The 18,537-nt window shown below is 43.1% G+C and overlaps 1 protein-coding gene across 2 annotated transcripts in view; it reads left to right on the top strand.

Annotated features, from left to right (window-relative positions):
- Nucleotides 1-9,324: 9,324 nt before the first annotated feature.
- The window catches only part of RBBP6 (RB binding protein 6, ubiquitin ligase), a 32,477-nt gene continuing 23,264 nt past the window's right edge, over nt 9,325-18,537 (top strand). Inside the window, exons 1-2 of one of the 2 annotated variants that reach the window (XM_081819815.1) lie at nt 9,325-10,591; nt 16,007-16,106. In XM_081819815.1, coding sequence (XP_081675941.1) covers nt 10,426-10,591; nt 16,007-16,106 — 266 coding nt within the window. In that variant the 5' untranslated portion in view covers nt 9,325-10,425. The remainder of the gene's footprint in view (nt 10,592-16,006; nt 16,107-18,537) is intronic. The other variant, XM_081819814.1, reaches the window with a different exon arrangement.

Raw genomic sequence — 18,537 nt, 5'->3', positions numbered from 1 at the left:
AGAGTCTCAAGCAGGCACCACGCCCAGCGCGGAGCCCGACTCAGGGCTCGATCTCACGACCCTGGATCATAACCTGAGCCGAAATCAAGAGTTGGACCCTTAACCTACTGAGCCACCCAGGCGCCTTGTTTTGTTTTTTCTTTTCTCCTTTGTTCTGAAGTCAAACACTTTCAGTATGACCTTGGAAAGGTCGCTTCACCTCAGTTCTCATTTGTCTATCTGAATAATCATGATACTTTCCTCAAAAGGTGGTTCTGAAGGGCAGTGAGGTAGCACCACAGAGGCCAGTGTTTACCTGGTGCTTACTCAAGCAGGAGCTGCCCTCGGGTGCTTCATTCCTTGCAGCAGCCTAGGAATGAGGCACTATTATTCTCAGCTCCATTGGACAGGGAGCAGACTGGGGCACAGCGAGCTTACGCCACTTGCTCAGTGCCCCTCACGGCAGTGTGTGGCGGAGCTGGGCTTGGCACAGAGGCTGTCTGGTGCCTGCCTCTGTGCACTCAGCCCTGCGCACCCTGGGACGCGGTGCGCGTTTCATGCTGACTATGCCTCAGGATCACCTGCATGACCTGCAAAGACCCGCTTGCTGAATCAGACTCTCCGGCCCCTGTGCTGGGTACAAGCTCCAGGCCTTGGTGCCCAAATAGAGGCATTCCCTTCCCCTCCCTGTCTTCCTTTTCCTGACTCACTGGCTCTTTACCAAGTCATAGGACTAGATAATTAGGGTTACCTTTGACCCATTCCTGACAGAGCCATGTCACCAGCCTGCGCGACAGGTGGAACAGGTCCTAGGAGCTGCAGGAAGAGACAGCTGTCCCTGGGATTATCCTTCTCCTCCTGTCTGAAGCCACAACCCTGGTCAGGCGACTACTGGGAAAGATGCTGTGAGCCATGGCGGGTGTGTCATCCAACCTCTGTCTTTTAAATAAACCACATCTGACAACCCCATGTTATCCTGAGCCCCTTCAGGATACTAGAAACTCCCGGGATGTTTCGGAAAGTATAGTTCAGCTGTAACTTGGGCCGTAGGAACCCATGGTACCAACCATAGTCGAATTGCCCTGAACGTTCAAATAAGACGGCCCTGAGTTCTCATACCCCTCTAGGACATTCTTCTCTCAAATCAAAATTTGTTTAAATGGGTATTATGGTCTTACGTGATCTGGCCCCTGCTCATCTCTCTGACCTGAGCCCAGTCACTCCGCATCATGGTCCACACTCGAGCCACACCGGCCTTTCAACTGTGATGGCTCACACCTGAAGACTCTCACACTTGCCATTCATCCTACCTAGAACATTCTTCCCCTAGAACTTCACACGGCTAGCTCATTCTTATCATTCAAATGCCAACTCCAATGTCACCTCCTCACAGAGGCCATCCGATGTAAATCCCCCTCCTCTGCCCTCCCCCATCACTCTCCGTCTTGCTAACCTTGTTTTATTTTCTTCATAACACTGGCAGGATATATACCCAGGATGCCTGGGTGGCGCAGTCGGTTAAGCATCTGCCTTCGGCTCGGGTCATGGTATCGGGGTCCTGGGATCGAGCCCCACATTGGGCTTCCTGCTCAGCAAGGAGCCTGCTTCTCCCTTTCCCTCTCCCTCTGCCACTCCCTCTGCTTGTGCTCTCTCTCTCTCTGACAAATAAATAATAAAAGTAAAAATAAAATAATTCCATTTGTATAAAAAAATACTTATGACATCCCATAGCTATCTCTCCTTTGCTTGTCTGGGTGCTTATTGTCTCTAACACTAGAATGGAAACTCCAGGATAGCAAAAGCTTTGCCTGCCATGGTCACTGCTGTGTCCTGAGTGCCAGAAGCCTGCCAGGAACGGTGCCTAGAACACTCCATGAGTATCTAGGACATGAATGAGAGCCTTTGCCATCAGTGTTTTCTCTCATCCCCGCCCCACTCCTCCCAACCAGGGTCCTCCAGGAGCAAAGCCAGCAACCTGAAGGCAGAGTGTGCCCCCTGAGATGGGCACAGGTGTGACAGATGCCACCGGGAACACCTGACAGGGAGAGTAAGCTCACCAACCGGGTTCGAATCCTGGCTCTATCCCTGCCCACCATGACCCTGGCCTCACCTCTGGGTTGTGTGACCTCGGGCTCCCGGCTGTGAGCCTGTTTTCTTCTTGTGTAAAATCAGGCAAAGCATCAGACCTACCACAAAGGGTCATGGTAAGGTGAAATGAGATAGTACACGTGAAGCACGTAGCCCAGTCTCTCAGACCCACAATCCTGGATGCAGAGCCGGGGAGGGGCACGCACAAAGCCTGAAAGGCGTCCCCATTTGTACTTCCTCAAGGGAGGTTGGGGGGGATGAGGGGACATTCAAGGCCACTGCCCTGCTTTAATCTACCCAGCTTGTTGCTGCTGGAGAAGCCAAGCAGAACCACTTATCAAGAGTCAGTTTTGGGCTCCCCAAATAATTACCAAGCACCTGCCAGGTGCCTTAGGAAAGACAAGGAGGAGACCAATGATGAGGTCTGGGGACTTAATCTAGGAGCAGAGACAAGACAAAAACACAAGACCAAAGACAGTAGAGGTTAAGCGGAAGACAAAGGGAGGAGGGCCAGGGGATAGTCTGTTGGCAGCAGACCAGCTTTGCTCCTGGTACCTGAAGGGAGGGCACCCCTCCACGGGCCCCTCCGAAAGATGCCTCGGCAGTAAAATAGAGTCAGTGGTTAAGAGAATGCCCTTCCCATTCAGGCACACCCCTTTTTAAATTGTGTTTCCTCTGTGACCTCAAGCACATGACATCACCTCTCTGAACCTCATTCCTCATTTATGAAATAGGGATAATATTGGGACCTATTCACAGGGTTCTTGAGAGGAGTCCTAAAAGTCCTTGGCACAGGGTGGTAAATAGGAAATGTATAGCCACAGTTCTTGCTTTGTTGTTATGTTTATCCAAGATGGAAGTATCTCAACTTCAAAGAAACTTCTCCAGCAGTTGCTGCTTAAATTTCTTTTTTCTTTTTTTTTTAAATTTTTTAAAAGATTTTATTATTTGACAGAGGGAGAGAGAACACAATCGAGTGAGCATGAGCGCAAGCGGGGGAGCCATAGAGGGAGAGGGAAAAGCAGACTCCCCTCTGAGCAGGGAGCCCAATGCAGGGCTCCATCCCAGGACCCTGAGATCATGACCTGAGCCAAAGGCTTAACCCACGGAGCTACCCAGGTGTCCCTTAAATTTAGTTTCCAAACAACATTTACATGGTACTTCCGTGCCAGACTCTGTCTTAACAACCTTATAAGGAAGTACTATTTTTTGGTCTTTTTTTTTTATACATAACATAAAATTTACCATCTTAACCATTTTTAAGTGTACAGTTCAGTAGTGTTAAGTATAATCACACCGTTATGCAACAGATCTCTAGAACATTTTTGTTCTTTTTTTGTTTTTGCAAAAATGAAACTCTGTACCCATTGAACATCATCTCCCCACTTCCCCTTCCTGTAACCCTTGGGTTCTGTTTCTAGGAAGGTACTGTTTTAACTCTGTTTCACAAGTCAAGAAACCAAGATCAGCTACATAGTTTGTGGGACTCGGGGCAAAATGAAAATGAAAATTATGAGGAATGGTCAAGATGATCACAGCAGAGCACTACATCAAACACAATCACACAGGACTCATGAAACAGGCCCTGGAGGAAACCAGGGGCCAGAGAAGGTAAGTTACATTCCCAAAGTCACACAGCAAGTTTTGGAGTCTCTAAAATCCTTTACTTATCGTAAACTCCCTGCAGGCAGGGGTTTTGATTTGTTCACCGCAGAGTGGCCAGCAACCAGCATAGTGCCTGGTGCCCCTGGTCATTCATTACTTAGTTCATATCTGGGGGAATGAATAAATTGGTCACATTCACCTGAGAGAGAAGGGCTTTGTCCAAGGATCTGTGCTCTGGCTCAAGAGCATTCCCATCCCTCTTCCTCCTTTGTGTTTACCTAGAGCCCTTGAATTTCTAGGAGAAGCAAATGTGGCGTGTGTCTTTCTATATATAATGTCCCCTGGCATTTTTACGAGTCCTCTCCTCTTCAAAACATTCCTGGTTTCGAGTCCCACCTTTACCCGTGGAGTGGAATTAGAAGTCACTGGATAGGGGCGCCTGGGTGGATCAGTCTGCTAAGTGTCTGCCTTCGGTTCAGGTTGTGATCCTGAGATCCTGGGATCGAGCCCTGAGGGTGCTGGGATCAAGCCCCAAGAGTCCTGGGATGGAGTCCCACATCGGGGCTTCTACTCTCTCCTCCCTGCTCATGCTTTCTCTCTCCATCTCTGTCGCTATCTCTGTCTCTCTCTCAAATAAATAAATAAAATCTTAAAAAAAAAAAAAAAAGAAGGGGCGCCTGGGTGGCTCAGTCGTTAAGCGTCTGCCTTTGGCTCAGTTCATGATCCCAGGGTCCTGGGATGGAGCCCTACATCGGGCTCCCTGCTCTGCAGGAAGCCTGCTTCTCCCTCTTCTACTCCCCCTGCTTGTGTTCCCTCTCTCGCTGTGTCTCTCTCTGTCAAATAAATAAATAAAAGCTTAAAAAAAAAAAAAAAAGAAGAAGTCGCTGGATAAAGAGAGGTCACCGGTAGCATGTTCTGGCCTCAGGTCCCCAAAAGTCTGATGGCCAAGTCCCCTCCCTGATCTCAACACAAGAAAACTAGAACCAAATTGTAAAAGTATAAGCTAAACACGAGTTTTATTTACAGTTACAGCATTCAGTGCTGCAAAAGAGTTTAGGGAACTAGCCTGTATGTTTTGTTGCTCTGAAAGGGATTTCATTTTTTTCTGTCTGACCGTGAGAGTCTTTGCTGGCGGTGAAAAGAAAGTAGAGATGAAACCTCAGGGACATATCAATGGATTAATCATACTCCTGATCTCACAACCTCTTATTGTTCTGTACATGATTCCCTTTTAGTTTAAGTATTCTTTATTTGTCCATTTCAGTACACTAATGACTACATGTGAACCCACCCAAGAACTAGGTCACTGCTGATAACTCCTATCTCCTCTAGGCTCCTCACCTGTCTCATCCTTCCATCTCAGAGGTAACCACTGTCCTGAATGTTGTGTCTCCCGATTGCCAGTTTTCAGGTGCGTTAACATTTGTATGCCTCGCTAAATGATGCATTGTTCGCTTTGAGTTGTTTTTGAAATTCATAGGAGGGGTATGTCAGCTTCTGAGACTTGCTTTCCTGACTCCAGAACAGCTAAAAAGATTGCATTGCCATGTCGTTACACCTACTGTTATTTTATTTATTTTCACTATCGCATGATACTCCACCGTCTGGATAGACCATCATGTATTCACTCATTCCCCTCTCAAGGGCATTCGGGTTGTTTCAGCTTTTTGCTCCTGAGAAGAGAGCTCCCATGAAATTCTCATGCAAGTACATGAGTTAAATTTTGCCTTGGGTATATATAACCAGGAGTGCAATGACTGATTCATAGGGTATAGGAATGCTCAAATTTGCAAGAGGATGCCAGATCGTTTTCCAAAATTACTGTTGCAAACCCCCCAGTGATCATAGGGGATCCCATTGATCCCCATCTCCTATATATGGTATTGTCAAAATTTTTGATTTTGCCAGTTGAATGACTATTGGATGAACGAATGACTCAATAATGGGGAAACTAGATTGTTCACAAAAAATCAGTTCATATGATCAGTCAGTGACCTTTAGCTTTAAACAGATTAAATGTGCTTTAAAATGTTGCCAAGGGGTGCCTGGGTGGCTCAGTCGGTTAAGCTGCTGACTCTTGATTTCAGTTCAGGTCATGATCTCAAGGTCCTGGGATCAAGCCCCCAAGTGGGGCTCCCTGCTCAGTGGGGAGTCTGTTTCAGGATTCTCTCTCTCCCTCTATGCCTCCCCCTGTTTGTTCATGCCCCTCTCTCAGATAAAAAAATAAATCTTTAAAAAAATAAAAATAGAGGCACCTGGGTGGCTCAGTCGTTAAGCGTCTGCCTTCGGCTCAGTCATGGGGATCGAGCCCCGCATCCCGCTCCCTGCTCAGCGGGAAGCCTGCTTCTCCCTCTCCCACTCCCCCTGCTTGTGTTCCCTATCTCGCTGTGTCTCTCTCTGTCAAATAAATAAATAAAATCTTTTAAAATAAATAAATAAATAAATAAAAATAAAATGTTGCCAAGAAGAGAAAATGAAACATTTCAAGTAAAATGTTGCAAAAATCTTATAAAAACTAAAATCATTCAATCTGTTATAAATTGCCATAAAATATAAATAATTAAAAAACAAAAGATAGAAACTCCTTTTATAAGACACTTGTGTAATTTGCATCAAACCATAAATACATATTTTATGCTTTTTTTCCTTTAACAATATATTTCACAATTTAAAAGGGGATAAAATGGTCTTCGCTTTATATTATACCCTATACACAAACAAATTCAAATAGATTACAGATTTTAATTTAAAATCATGATGCCCATACATAAGCTGGAGGGAAACTTAAGCAAATAAAAATCTAAGGTGGGTGCTGAGTGGCTAGGAACTACTTTTTACAACATACAAATAAAGGTAAAAACCATGAGGAAAAAAGATTGATGGACTTTATTACATAAAAATGCAAAACTTTTTGTAGGTTTCAGTGTTAAATAAAGAAAATATAAAGGCAATCAACCATCTGGGGGAGATACATCAGTGATATAAAGGATCTATCTATCTTTTGTGAATTTGGGCTGAGAACGCGGAGGCCAGACTCAGAATCTGGTGACGTTCCTGCTGTTGGGACACTTGGAGGGATTAGATTATAAGAGTATATAGCAGCCTGGTAGATCTCATTTTAACCTCCAGAGCCTGGATAGTAACACAAGTGCCCTGTAGGGGACTGGCAGACTTTCTTGGGTCTCCCAATTCTGTTCTCTGAAACTGAAATGTCTGCATACTAAAATAAGGTAGGGGATCTACTAGATGTATGTGTTTGGTGGGGATGTGAGGGTACAATGAGTTTGAGAGTGACAAAGGTTAAAATTCTAGGAGGTGGGAGCTCCAGAGTTGCTACATACAAAAGTTTGGAAAGGTAGGTACAGTACAAAAGGCTTTTCCAGGGCTTTCACGAATATCGGGGTGGGGGTGAGGGGAGAAGTGGCAGGGAGAGCAGCTCCATATTACCAACGGAAGTTTACAAAGTTGAGATTTGTTAAGGAATTTCACGAAATGAACCAAATGTAACATTTTGTCAATTAGGAAAGCAACTGAATTAAATCCCATCACAAGCACATTTTATGCGGGTTGTGGGTGAATTTTGACCTGTTCAATGTGATATGGAGTGAGGTCTCCAAAAGCATTGTAAAGGGCTCTTGGCTGAGGAGAACCATTGGACCAAATCATAACACTGACTATATTCTTTCCAAGGAGACATACTCATCTCCGGCAGGATTCTAATCCACTCTATCCTGAAGATGTGGCCTCCTTTGAGTCCCATCAGGTTGATTAAATTAGCACTGAATTAAGTGTGAAGGGATAGGCCAAAGACCAGTGAAAGAATATAGATTTACCACTGTAGAGGTGTGAATACCAATACAATACCTCATTTTCCTGTCCACCTTTTCTTTCGTTAGATGTAATTTTCCCCCTTTGGTTCATACAGGTTTTTCAAGAAAAGCAGCCGTTCTGAAGCGGACCCAAGAGTGAGAAAATTTTGGTCAGTTACCAAAGATAAAGGTGGAGAAATTTGTTATATGTGAAAAGCACTGATGCTAATGATGTGGTTGAGTTAAATCGTATTTGTGTCTCTGGGGCTGCCCTTGATTTGCCAAAATCTTACTGCCATGGTATTTCTATAGATCACACAAAAATGTATTTATTCAACACATTTATTGAGTGCTTACTATGCCCAGGCTGGGGTTCTAAGAGCTGGGTATATGGCATGACTAAAAGAGAAAAATCCCTGTTCTCAGCTGTGGGGGGAAACAGAAAATTAAAAAAGTAAATATATACCATGTCAAATAGTAACAAATGCTTGGAAGAAAATAAAAAAGAGGAAGAGATAGAATGATGGCCATCCTGTTTGGATAAAGTCGCCCTAGGAAGACGTTCCTGACAAGATGATGATCTATTTAAACCACCTTCTGCAAGGATTGGGTGTATGTATTTAGGAAGCCCCTGGCAAACTGCCCCATCATGGCTGTGTGATCTTGTTGTCAGTGACTAACTTCTCTGAGCCCAAGCCAGTAAAAATCCAGAGAGGATGAGGAAAATGCACTGTAAATTACAGTGATTATTACACTTTATGAATGCAATTTTGTATAGTATGAATTTCATGGATGTTATAATAACTTCCCCATGCCCCCCAAGGAAAAAATAAGCTCCAATCCACTGGGGGGCGGGGGGGTCTTGGCACAGTTCCCTTCGTTTACAATTAGGAATGGGATTTCGGACCCCGCTACAAAGCAGGCATTCCCCTGATTCTGCGAATTCAGAAAGTTCTCGATTGCTAGCTTCCGTTGCCTCATCTATAAATCCGAGATAATGGTCGTGCTGACCACTTAGGGTTTTGTTTTTTGTTTTTTGTGGGGTTTTTTGATGTTAAAAAGACATTTATTGAGCTACATGTGAGACACATTGAACCATATGCCAGGCATAGTCCTAAAAAATGGAAAAATATTCATTCATTTAATCCATAACAACCCCGTAGACCGAGTGCAATTTTAAACTGCACTTTACAGCCAAGGAAACTGAGGCACGGAGGAGTTAAATCTTGACCCCCGCAGCTAGGGTTCCAACCACGACAACTGGGCTCCAGAGACTGGCAGTGCTACAAAGGGCTCAGCCCTGTGCCTAGCACATAGTAAGGACTCAATAAATCTTTATAGCGGTGGTTTTGTCAGTTCTCGCCAGGGGACTGCTCCAGAATTTCCACTTAGGAAGAGCTGAAGGTAGCCGGTTTGTTGGAAGAGGAGGCTAGGGGGAGCTTGCATAGCAACCATAGTTCACTGCATAGCAACTATAATGTTTACTTGAACTGCGGGAGTTGGTGGGGATTGCGGAGAAGGGGAGTTAGCCGGCCACCCCTAGGCACCCCACTTTGCCGCGGAGACTAACAAGCACCGTAGCAGCTGAAATCCGAGCTCCCCTCCACCCCTCTCCGGAGCCGCCGGGTGAGCCGGCCTTCTGTGCAGCGCCCCCTCCCTCTTGAGACAGATGGTTCCTTCCGTTCTCCGGGCTGGTTCAGGTTCCGCGCTCCGAGTCACAAAGCGCGGGGTCACGTGGGCGGGCCGGTGCGCTTTGTGACGCCACGGGCCCCGCCTCCCGGCCCGCCTATCCGCGCACGCCAGGCCCGCCTATCCGCGCACGCCAGCCCCGCCTCGCGCGCGCCGCCCGTGCAATCCCTGCTTAAGAGACCCCGGAGTGGGGCGCTCGCCCGAAGCCAGGCCGCGTCCGCCATAGTGCCTGGCTTGGAGGTGTCGCCGGCGCTGGGTGAGGGCCCGAGAGCGGCAGGGGGGCAAAACAAAAAGAGAGCCCCGAAGCCCTTGCCGTTGCCCGGCGGTTTCCGGGCCTCCTCTCGCGGTTCGGGGCCGAAAGGCGACGGGAGCGAAAGGCGAGAGAAGCGCGGAGCACACGGCGAGAGGAAGCGTCGGGGAGCCTCGGCGGCGTCCCCAGGGTCCGCCAAAGCCACCCGGCCGCTGGCTGGGGCCCGGGGTGGTGAGGAAGTGCTTCGAGGCCTAGTTGAGGCCTAGTACCGGCTTTGTGTCTGAGGCGGCGGCGGCGGCGGCGGCGGCGGGGGGGAGGCGGAGCCGGGGGCGGCCTGCGGGAAGGCCTCTCCTCCGCCGACCGCGCGTTTTTGGCCTAGGCCGCGGGCCGCTCGTGGCCTCCGGGGAGCAGGCGACAGGGGTTTGTGTGTGGGGGGGCCTGGGCCTGGGGAAGCTGACGCCGGTCGTCCGGAAGCCAGGAGGAGGCGAGAGGCCGCTCGTGGACTCCGGGCCTAGGCCCTCTCCCCCAACCTTCTCCCGGGGCCTGGGTCACCCCAATCCACGGAAAGAGAGACCAACCGGGAGGTGCGGCCGCGCTATGGACCCCTGACCCCGCGGGGTCATTCGGACTCTAACGTGTGGACTGACCGCTACTGACTGCACCGCCTGCCCCCCGTCTCCTGCCGGCCCTTAGCATGAGCGAGGGGGACCCAGCCGGGTGACATTGTGCCCGTTGGCGGATTCTCGATTTCCCCTTTCCCCGTCCTCGTCCGCTTCCTCCCGTATGAAGTGCTTCTGAGTATCGGGGGGGACGGGGGGGGTTCTGGATTATTGTTTTTACGAACCCCTGCTTGTGGTTGGGGGGGTATTTAATCTGAGGCCTTAGGGTCCTTCGGTGTCTTTTGAGTGTTTTGTGTGTGTACATATTTTGCTCTTGAGTTTATAAATATACATATATTGAGAGTGTCCACGTCTCCTCGCTGAACCTTAGGAATCCTTTGGCACCATGTCCTGTGTGCATTATAAATTTTCCTCTAAACTCAACTATGATACCGTCACCTTTGATGGGCTCCACATCTCCCTCTGCGATTTAAAGAAGCAGATTATGGGGAGAGAAAAGTTGAAAGCTGCCGACTGCGACCTGCAGATCACCAACGCGCAGACGAAAGAAGGTAAGGGCCACCTGGGCTCCAGATATTTGCTGGTTGAAGATAGATACTAGTTGTGCTAGATACTGGTTGCCTGGCAGAAGGCTAACCGCCATTACGTCTCTTGTGGGACTGTTCATTCTAATACTTTTGATACAACTTTTATTGAGACCCCAGGGTTGCAGCGGTCGGCCTGGGAGCTTAACTGGTTTATTTGATGTCTGCGTACGTGGGATCATCGGTAACAGGCTAGTCTGAAAACGTGGAAGTCTGATTATTCTTCTCAAATGTTATTTAAAATGAAGATTTCAGTGGGAGACGGTGAGGGGTGTTATCCAGGTTCTTGGTGTTCTTGCCTTGTGGCGTTTTCGAGCTTGTTTTTTATCAGAAGGAGGGGAGGAGAGCATATGGAGGCTTCTTACATGTTAAAGCAGCAGTAGAGATACCTCTCTTAACTTTCTAACCTGACAACGGTGTGGGGTTCATTGGCAGGTTTTATGTACTCCTTTTCTTCCTGTCCTTGTGTACTTATTTTATTTTTATTTTGGAGTTGCCTGTGTTTTGGAGAAGGGATCCTCACTTAAGTATTTTTTAAGGATTTAATCCAGCCAGTCTTTAATGTTGGAATTGCTTTTGGAACCTGATGTGTTCTGATGTCACCACTTTTGTGTGTAAATTCCAGAATTAGTAATAAATTAAGTGGTTGAGTTTTCAGTTCATCATATTACTCTTAAAATTTAGTAGCAATTTAGTAAAGATCAAAAGTAAAGGCTTTTCTTTTAAAGTAGTAATTGCTAGACTTTACATGATTATGTTGTTAACTAGGATATGGAGAAGAGTAGGCTGCTACCACATGAGTTTGAAAGATGCCACTGATAGGAATCTTTAAGTTCTTTCTCCTTTTTAAAAGCATTTTATAATGTTGAAAATTTAACGTTAGATGTGACAGTGTGATAAACAGTTTCTTCAGATTCTGGTTCTGCACTTGTTTTGGTTTCTTTTTCTCGGTGTTGTAATGCTGATGTGTAGTTTTCAGTAGGTCTGGGATGAGAAGAAATTAAGAACTCATTAGCTTAGGGTATTTTATCGATCACTTAAATTTGGCTTAAGGTGTGACTTGGGTTCTTTAGTTGAAATTGGGGGAGTCCCTCACTTGTAGCCTATTTGGGGTTTGGGGTTTTGTGGGGGTTTTTTTGTGTTTTTTTTTTTTTAAGATTTTATTTTTAAGTAATCTCTACACCCAACGTGGGGCTTGAACTCACAACCTCAAGACCAAGAGTCGCAAGCTCTACCAACTGAGCCAGCCAGCGCCCTTAGTCTGTAGTTTTTAATAGAGTAAATCTTGTCATGTAAAAGAGCTGTTTCCCATTTACATCCAGATATAAGTATAATTGTATTATGTTAAGGAATGGCACTACTGGCATGACTCAAAAATATTCATTAAGAAAGAACTTTACTCACATGGTAACATGGGAAAAAATATTCTCTGCTGCCCCCACCCCCTTTTAAAATGTTATACCTAAGGGATACCTCACGTGAAGCTTTGGTGATTGTAATTATGTGTAGAATACTTACGAAAAGGAAAAATTGCTGGTCATCTTGAACAGTTGAGAAACAGCTTTTTAAACTAGCATTCAAAAAAATACCTTAGGGGCGCCTGGGTGGCTCAGGTCGTTAAGCGTCTGCCTTCGGCTTAGGTCATGATCCTAGGGTCCTGGGATCGAGTCCCGCATCGGGCTCCCTGCTAGGTGGGGAGACTGCTTCTCCCTCTGCCTCTGCCTCTCTCTCTCTGTGACTCTCATGAATGAATAAATAAATAAAACATTAAAAAAAAAAAATACCTTAAAGGAAATACTCTTGTCTTTAAGGCCGCCAAAAGTGTCCCTTAAGTATTGCAGCCACACTTCACAGGACAGATGGGTTTATAAGAATTTCAGGACATACTGATATGTTAATGATACTTACAAATGAGAGGAAGAAAATACAAATGAAAGTAAAGAATATTAAGGCAATTTTAGTCGTATACTCAGGCAGGTTTTACATTTTACTGGAATATTAAATGATTTTATCATAGACTTTGTGCATTTTCTCCACCTAATAATTGAATACAATTTTGTTAGATTGGAGTAAGTTACAGTTGGTGGAATTCTTGTCCAAAAATCTAAGAGTTTTGTGACATTGTGTTATTTTTTTTTCTTTTAAAGATTTTATTTATTTATTTGACAGAGAGAGAAATAGCGAGAGCAGGAACACAAGCAGGGGGAATGGGAGAGGGAGAAGCAGGCTTCTTGCCGAGGAGGGAGCCCGATGGGGGACTCGATCCCAGGACCCTGGGATCATGACCTGAGCCAAAGGCAGACGCTTAATGACTGAGCCACCCAGGCGCCCTGTTACTTTTTTTTTTATTTTCTAAGCCAGGAAATTCTGTGATGTATTATTTTTACAAACCCTAAAAGCTAGCGAAATGTTCTGCCCAGCAGCATATTTTCTTTTATATGTTTATGTCAACTGTCCTTATTGGAGAAAGCTTTGATGTTAGATTAAGAGAAGGAGCTTCTGGGGAGAGAATGTGCGTTTTGTGCAATCCTCAAATTAAGAGAGAAAAAAATAGCATTGATAGTAGCGCAGAGGATATTCACTTAATGAGTTTTATGGGAAATAGCGTCCAATGTCACAGGCAGCTGAGTAAGAATGGGCTGGGTTTTAGCACCATCCAGTGAATTAGAGAGTGCAAAATAAATGTTTATAGCCTCAGAGTTAGGAGATTGCTTAGGAGAAGATGCTGAACTGGATCACTTTAATTTGTTTGAATTAATGTTTAAATTACCCAGTATATCACATTTCTGTAAAACATTCCTTAGAGTTTTGGGAATCTGTCCATGTTTAGGACCCTTAAATCTTGATTAGACCAAAATGCTTGGATCAAAATTTCATGGTTTTTTTTTTTTTTTTTTTTTCAAAATTTCATGTTTTAGATTTAAGAATCTTGCTCCTTTATTTCTAGACTGTCTTTCAAAACAAATCCCAAATGATCTTCCTATATTTTTTAATATAGCTTTTCCATATAAACTTGTTTTCCTACCTTTCAGCTTCCTCCCCCAAAATGCAACAAAATAAACCTTCATTCTGAACTTAAGTGTGAAAGATTTGAAAGCTGAGAATGAAGTATTTTTAAAAGACTCTTATCTTTTTCCATTTCTCAAATTCATCTTGTTTTTCATTCCAAAATCTATGGTCTTCGTATTTTTGGATCAGAAATCACACTGGCACCTGGAAAATGTCTTTTGAAGCTAACAGGCTACTTAGTAAGGTATCTTAAGGGTAGGAAGTCACCAGTGTAACTCAGGTACTTAAAAGGTCAATCAAAGCATCTGGTGTTGGGGCACGTGACTTTTAGTCTGACAGTACTGTGCTGATCAAATTAATAAGCTGTCTTGGAAAGCTACAGTGAATGCTTTTGAGAGTTGTTAACATATTCAGAAAGTCTGTCAAGTGCTTGACACCAAGTTTTGTTTCTAGAATTTATTTTTTGGGGCACCTGGGTGGCTCAGTCGTTAAGCGTCTGCCTTCGGCTCAGGTCATGATCCCAGGGTCCTGGGATCGAGCCCCACATCGCCCCACATTGGGCTCCCTGCTTCGCGGGCAGCCTGCTTCTCCCTCTCCCACTCCCCCTGCTTGTGTTCCCTCTCTCGCTGTGTCTTTCTCTCTCTGTCAAATAAATAAATAAAATCTTTAAAAAATAAAATAAAAAATAAAATAGAATTTATTTTTTGAACATCTCCCATCTTCCAGTTTTTCTTACTCAGAGCTTGCTTGAAATTTGGAACTGTCATGAACTATCAAGATAATGATGATAGTCTCTAACGGTCTAGGAAATTGCATCTCTCTGATTGGATACCTGAGAGATACAGTCTACTACTTGAAATATACTGCAAAGAACCCTTTCTTGAACAATTTAGTTTGTAACAGGAAATAACTAATAATGTTATTAAAATTAAGAGAGTATATATAAGCTTAAAATGCTCACATGTGTGATAAATTGAAATAACTGGAAGAACAGAAGTAGTCAGCCACTGGGTGCTGAGTAACTTAAGTGAAGCAGGTAAACCCCATAATCTTAAAGAGTGAACCCTAATACCTGAATGGGGGAGATGGGTACATTCTCATGTCTATCTCCCTATTTTTGTTTTTAGTAATTTTACAAATTCTTTCCTCAGGAAAGCTTTTTACCCATAGTTAAGTTAATTGGTCCAGGTTCTCTTTTAATTTCATTCTTCCAGAAGTATTGCAAGTAATAGGGAGTTTAAAGAGTAGAAAAATAGGATCCATTCATCCTCCCTGTTTTCTTCTCAGTGACATCACTGTTCTTCCAGTTGGCTTAAGCCAGGAACCCAGTTTTTTATGCCTGATTGCTCTTTTTCCTTCATCTCCTCCCCCCCCCCCCCCCCGTTAAATCCATTGATAGCCTTATCAGTTCTACCTCAAACATTCTGATTCTCTTCCTTTCTTCATCTGTCACATCCCAGCACAGACCATCATCTCTTACTGTGACTTCGCAGCAGCCTCCTTTTTGGTCACCCTCTTTCTGCTCTTGTTCCCCTCTGGATTCATTGTCTATATAGATACGGGAATTATCTTGTTTGTTATTAATGTAAACCAAATTGTCATCATTTTTGTTTAAAATCCTTCAGTGACTTCCTGTTGTTCTTAGAAACAAAATATAAATCAGTGTGTGATCTCTATCTTTCTGTAGTTCAAGTCATTCTTCCTTTCATTATCTTCCAGCTGTTCTAGACTTTTTATGATTTTTTTTTTTCCACATGCTTTTCTTTCTATCTGAAACACCCTTTGTCCAGCTTTTTTGCACATCTGGCTGGTTTCTCAGTCTTTTAAGTCCCAAGTGTTCCTTAGAAGAGCCTTAAATCATTGTTCTCTCCAAAGTTGCACTAATTGTTTGTACTAATTGTTTTTACAAAACTCTTTTTTCTCTATTCAAAACATGTCATAATTTCTTTAGTCTGTCGTTTTTAGTAATACTCAGGTTGAGGGGCTAGGAGGGACAGAATGACTTCATTTTAAATAACAGCTTTTTCTCATAGTTTAGATGCTTAGCATTACTAGCTGAATAAACTAAAGAATGACTTAGTCTTACTGAGATTTGGGGTTCCACAAAAGTAGAAGCGCTAGAGCCAAGAACCTGGTGACCGTATTTGGTGTCTTTTGAAGAGAACTTCCTATGAGGACTTGCTTTCTTTTAACTTTGGATATTTGTTCTGACAATATCAGTAATCCAGATGCAAGGAACATGTAGTGATTAATGCTCTTTTAAATTTAAGTTCATTTTCCATAAATTTTATGTTTGGTTGAAGTTTTCTAATTCTTGAGGACTGACTTCTCTAAATCGCCAAATAGAAATTCAACTCTCTCTCTTTTTTACAGAATATACCGATGATAATGCTCTAATTCCTAAGAATTCATCCGTAATTGTTAGAAGAATTCCTATTGGAGGTGTTAAATCTACAAGCAAGACGTATGTTATGTAAGTTTTTTATCAAATCTCATGTATTTAAGTCCTCAAAATAGACTTTTTTGTTTCGTGAGAAAGAAGTATTTTAGAACTGAAGTCATTACCTTAATAAGTGTATCTTCTTAATCCTTAAAACTGTGAGAATGGGTTTGTTTTTTCCTGGTTTCTTCCCCCAGTTAACTTAATCTGTAGTTAGTACGAGCTATCAGGAAGAATTTTTTGCTATATTATATAAGTGTGTTAAGAGATTTGTCCTAAATATTTTGACGGCATCCAGAGTGTTCAGTAATGCTAACATTTGCTTCTCAATAAGGGGCTTTTGTTGGGAAGCTATAGAGTTTATAGGATTTATGGAATCAGGCTTAGGTTTGACTTCAGTAGCTGCTTCACACCAGTTGTGTGACTTTGGATAAGTTATCTAAAGCCTCAAAATAGATTTCTCAAAATAATATGGGGATATGAGTACTTAGCTCAAGAAGAGAGCTGGAGGAATTAAACAGTGCCTGGCCCATGGTAGACTCCCATTACTGAAGTAAGAACACAGCAGTATTTTAGCACCAGCCTAGAGTTTAAGGAATTCATGAAAGACGCAGGATTAAAACATATCTTTTAACTTTCCCTGCCTCCTCGCAATTTTAATGGTGTTAAAATTATAATAATGTGAAAGAGGTAATGATTTCCCCTTAGAAGTTAGGTAGCCTTATTTGAAATTTTGGCAAATTCTACTTTTGGCTAATGAAAAATTCTGGAATTTGCCAGTCCTAGGAAATGGAAATGTGTTCCTGGAATTGAGGTAAAATAGTTATTTCTTGGAGGTTTACCTCATATGGGCAAGTATTCATTCTAAAATTATTGTCATTAATTTGCTATAAAGTTATATTCCATGTCTTAGCATTTGGAGATCCTTTTGTGTAATATCTTGTATAGCAACAACTTAAAAACCTGCATACTTTCTTTTTCTTATAAAAACCAAGTGAATTAGGTGCTTTTAACTTTGTGTAATTGTAAGAAATTATAAGGGAATAATTAATTCCTAGAATTTAGTGTGAAATTATACTTTACTGATTGCTTTTTAAAAACAGTAAACATTCAGTTTTCAGTTGATTTTTTTTTTTTTTTGATACTAAGAAACTCATAGGGAGAGAATTACTTGAAGTACATGGGAAAATAAATTGCCTCTTAAAATTGTGTGTTAATTCACTATGTGTGAGATTTCCTTTGTAATCTGTTTGTCTCTTGCCTTGTAAAATGCCTCTGAGTTTATTGAGCAAGTACTATTAAACAAAAGCTTCATTTTTATCCCAGGACTTGCAAATCGCATGTAAATTTAGAAACTCCTTTCAGATGCGCACTAACATTTCTCTGTAGTCAGGATAGCATAAACTTCAACTAAGCATTTAAGCACTGTATTTAGCAACTCAACCCCTGTCCCCTTTCCTGTGAGGACTTTTAAAAGAATTTCTTCTTGGCCTTTATTTGTATGTACTTTAAAAAATCAATTTGTTCAGTTCTTCATAACCATCAGACTCGGTCTTTGAACTAATATACTGTCAGACTATATTGTGTTTTTCTGGAAGTTAGAATTCTTGTTTAATCTTTAGTCATTGTTTTGAGACTAAGTAACTATCAACCTGTCTTTCTGGATTTGAAATTTAGTTTTTGGAGCACAGCCATTTCTCAGGGATCCAAATTATAAATGTTAACAGTGAGTGGTCTTCATTTAAGAAAATCTGATGTATGAAAATTTACATTTGTTACCTATTAAAAAACCGGAGAATAATGTAATTTGGTTGTAAAGTCTATTAAGAAATAGCTACAATGTTTCTTTTCCTTTCTTTCCTTTTTTTTTTTAGATTTTATTTATTTATTTGAGAGAGAGCACACACAGGGGGAGGGGGAGGGGCAGAGGGAGAAGCAGACTTCCCGCTGAGCAGGGAGCCTAATGGCAGGGCTGGATCCCAGGACCCTGGGCGAAAGGCAGAGGCTTAACCCACCGAGCCACCCAGGTGCCCAAGAAATAGCTACAATGTTTCTTTTTTTTTTTTTTAAGATTTTATTTATTTATTTGAGAGAGAGAGAATGAGAGAGAGCAAGTACATGAGAGGGGGGAGGGTCAGAGGGAGAAGCAGACTCCCTGCTGAGCAGGGAGCCCGATGCGGGACTCGATCCAGGGACTCCAGGATCATGACCTGAGCCGAGCCGAAGGCAGTCACTCAACCAGCTGAGCCACCCAGGCGCCCCAGCTACAATGTTTCTTAACAAAAGATCTTCATACTACCTGTGAGAAAACATCTATTGTAAATGGCAGGTTACACCTATTCTAGAATTCCTTAGTACAGAATTTTATTTTATTTATTTTATTTGCCACAAATAGGTCTTAAACTATTTAAAGGTGGTAAAGATTAATCAAAGTAGTGTACTTATTATTACTTAGGAAATTGGT

Source organism: Leptonychotes weddellii, chromosome 5 (assembly GCF_054177405.1).
Source record: "Leptonychotes weddellii isolate Sample4059 chromosome 5, ASM5417740v2, whole genome shotgun sequence".
Lineage (NCBI taxonomy): Eukaryota > Metazoa > Chordata > Mammalia > Carnivora > Phocidae > Leptonychotes > Leptonychotes weddellii.
The sequence above is the reverse complement of the archived record's forward strand: the minus strand, read 5'-3'. Positions and strand labels throughout refer to the sequence as shown.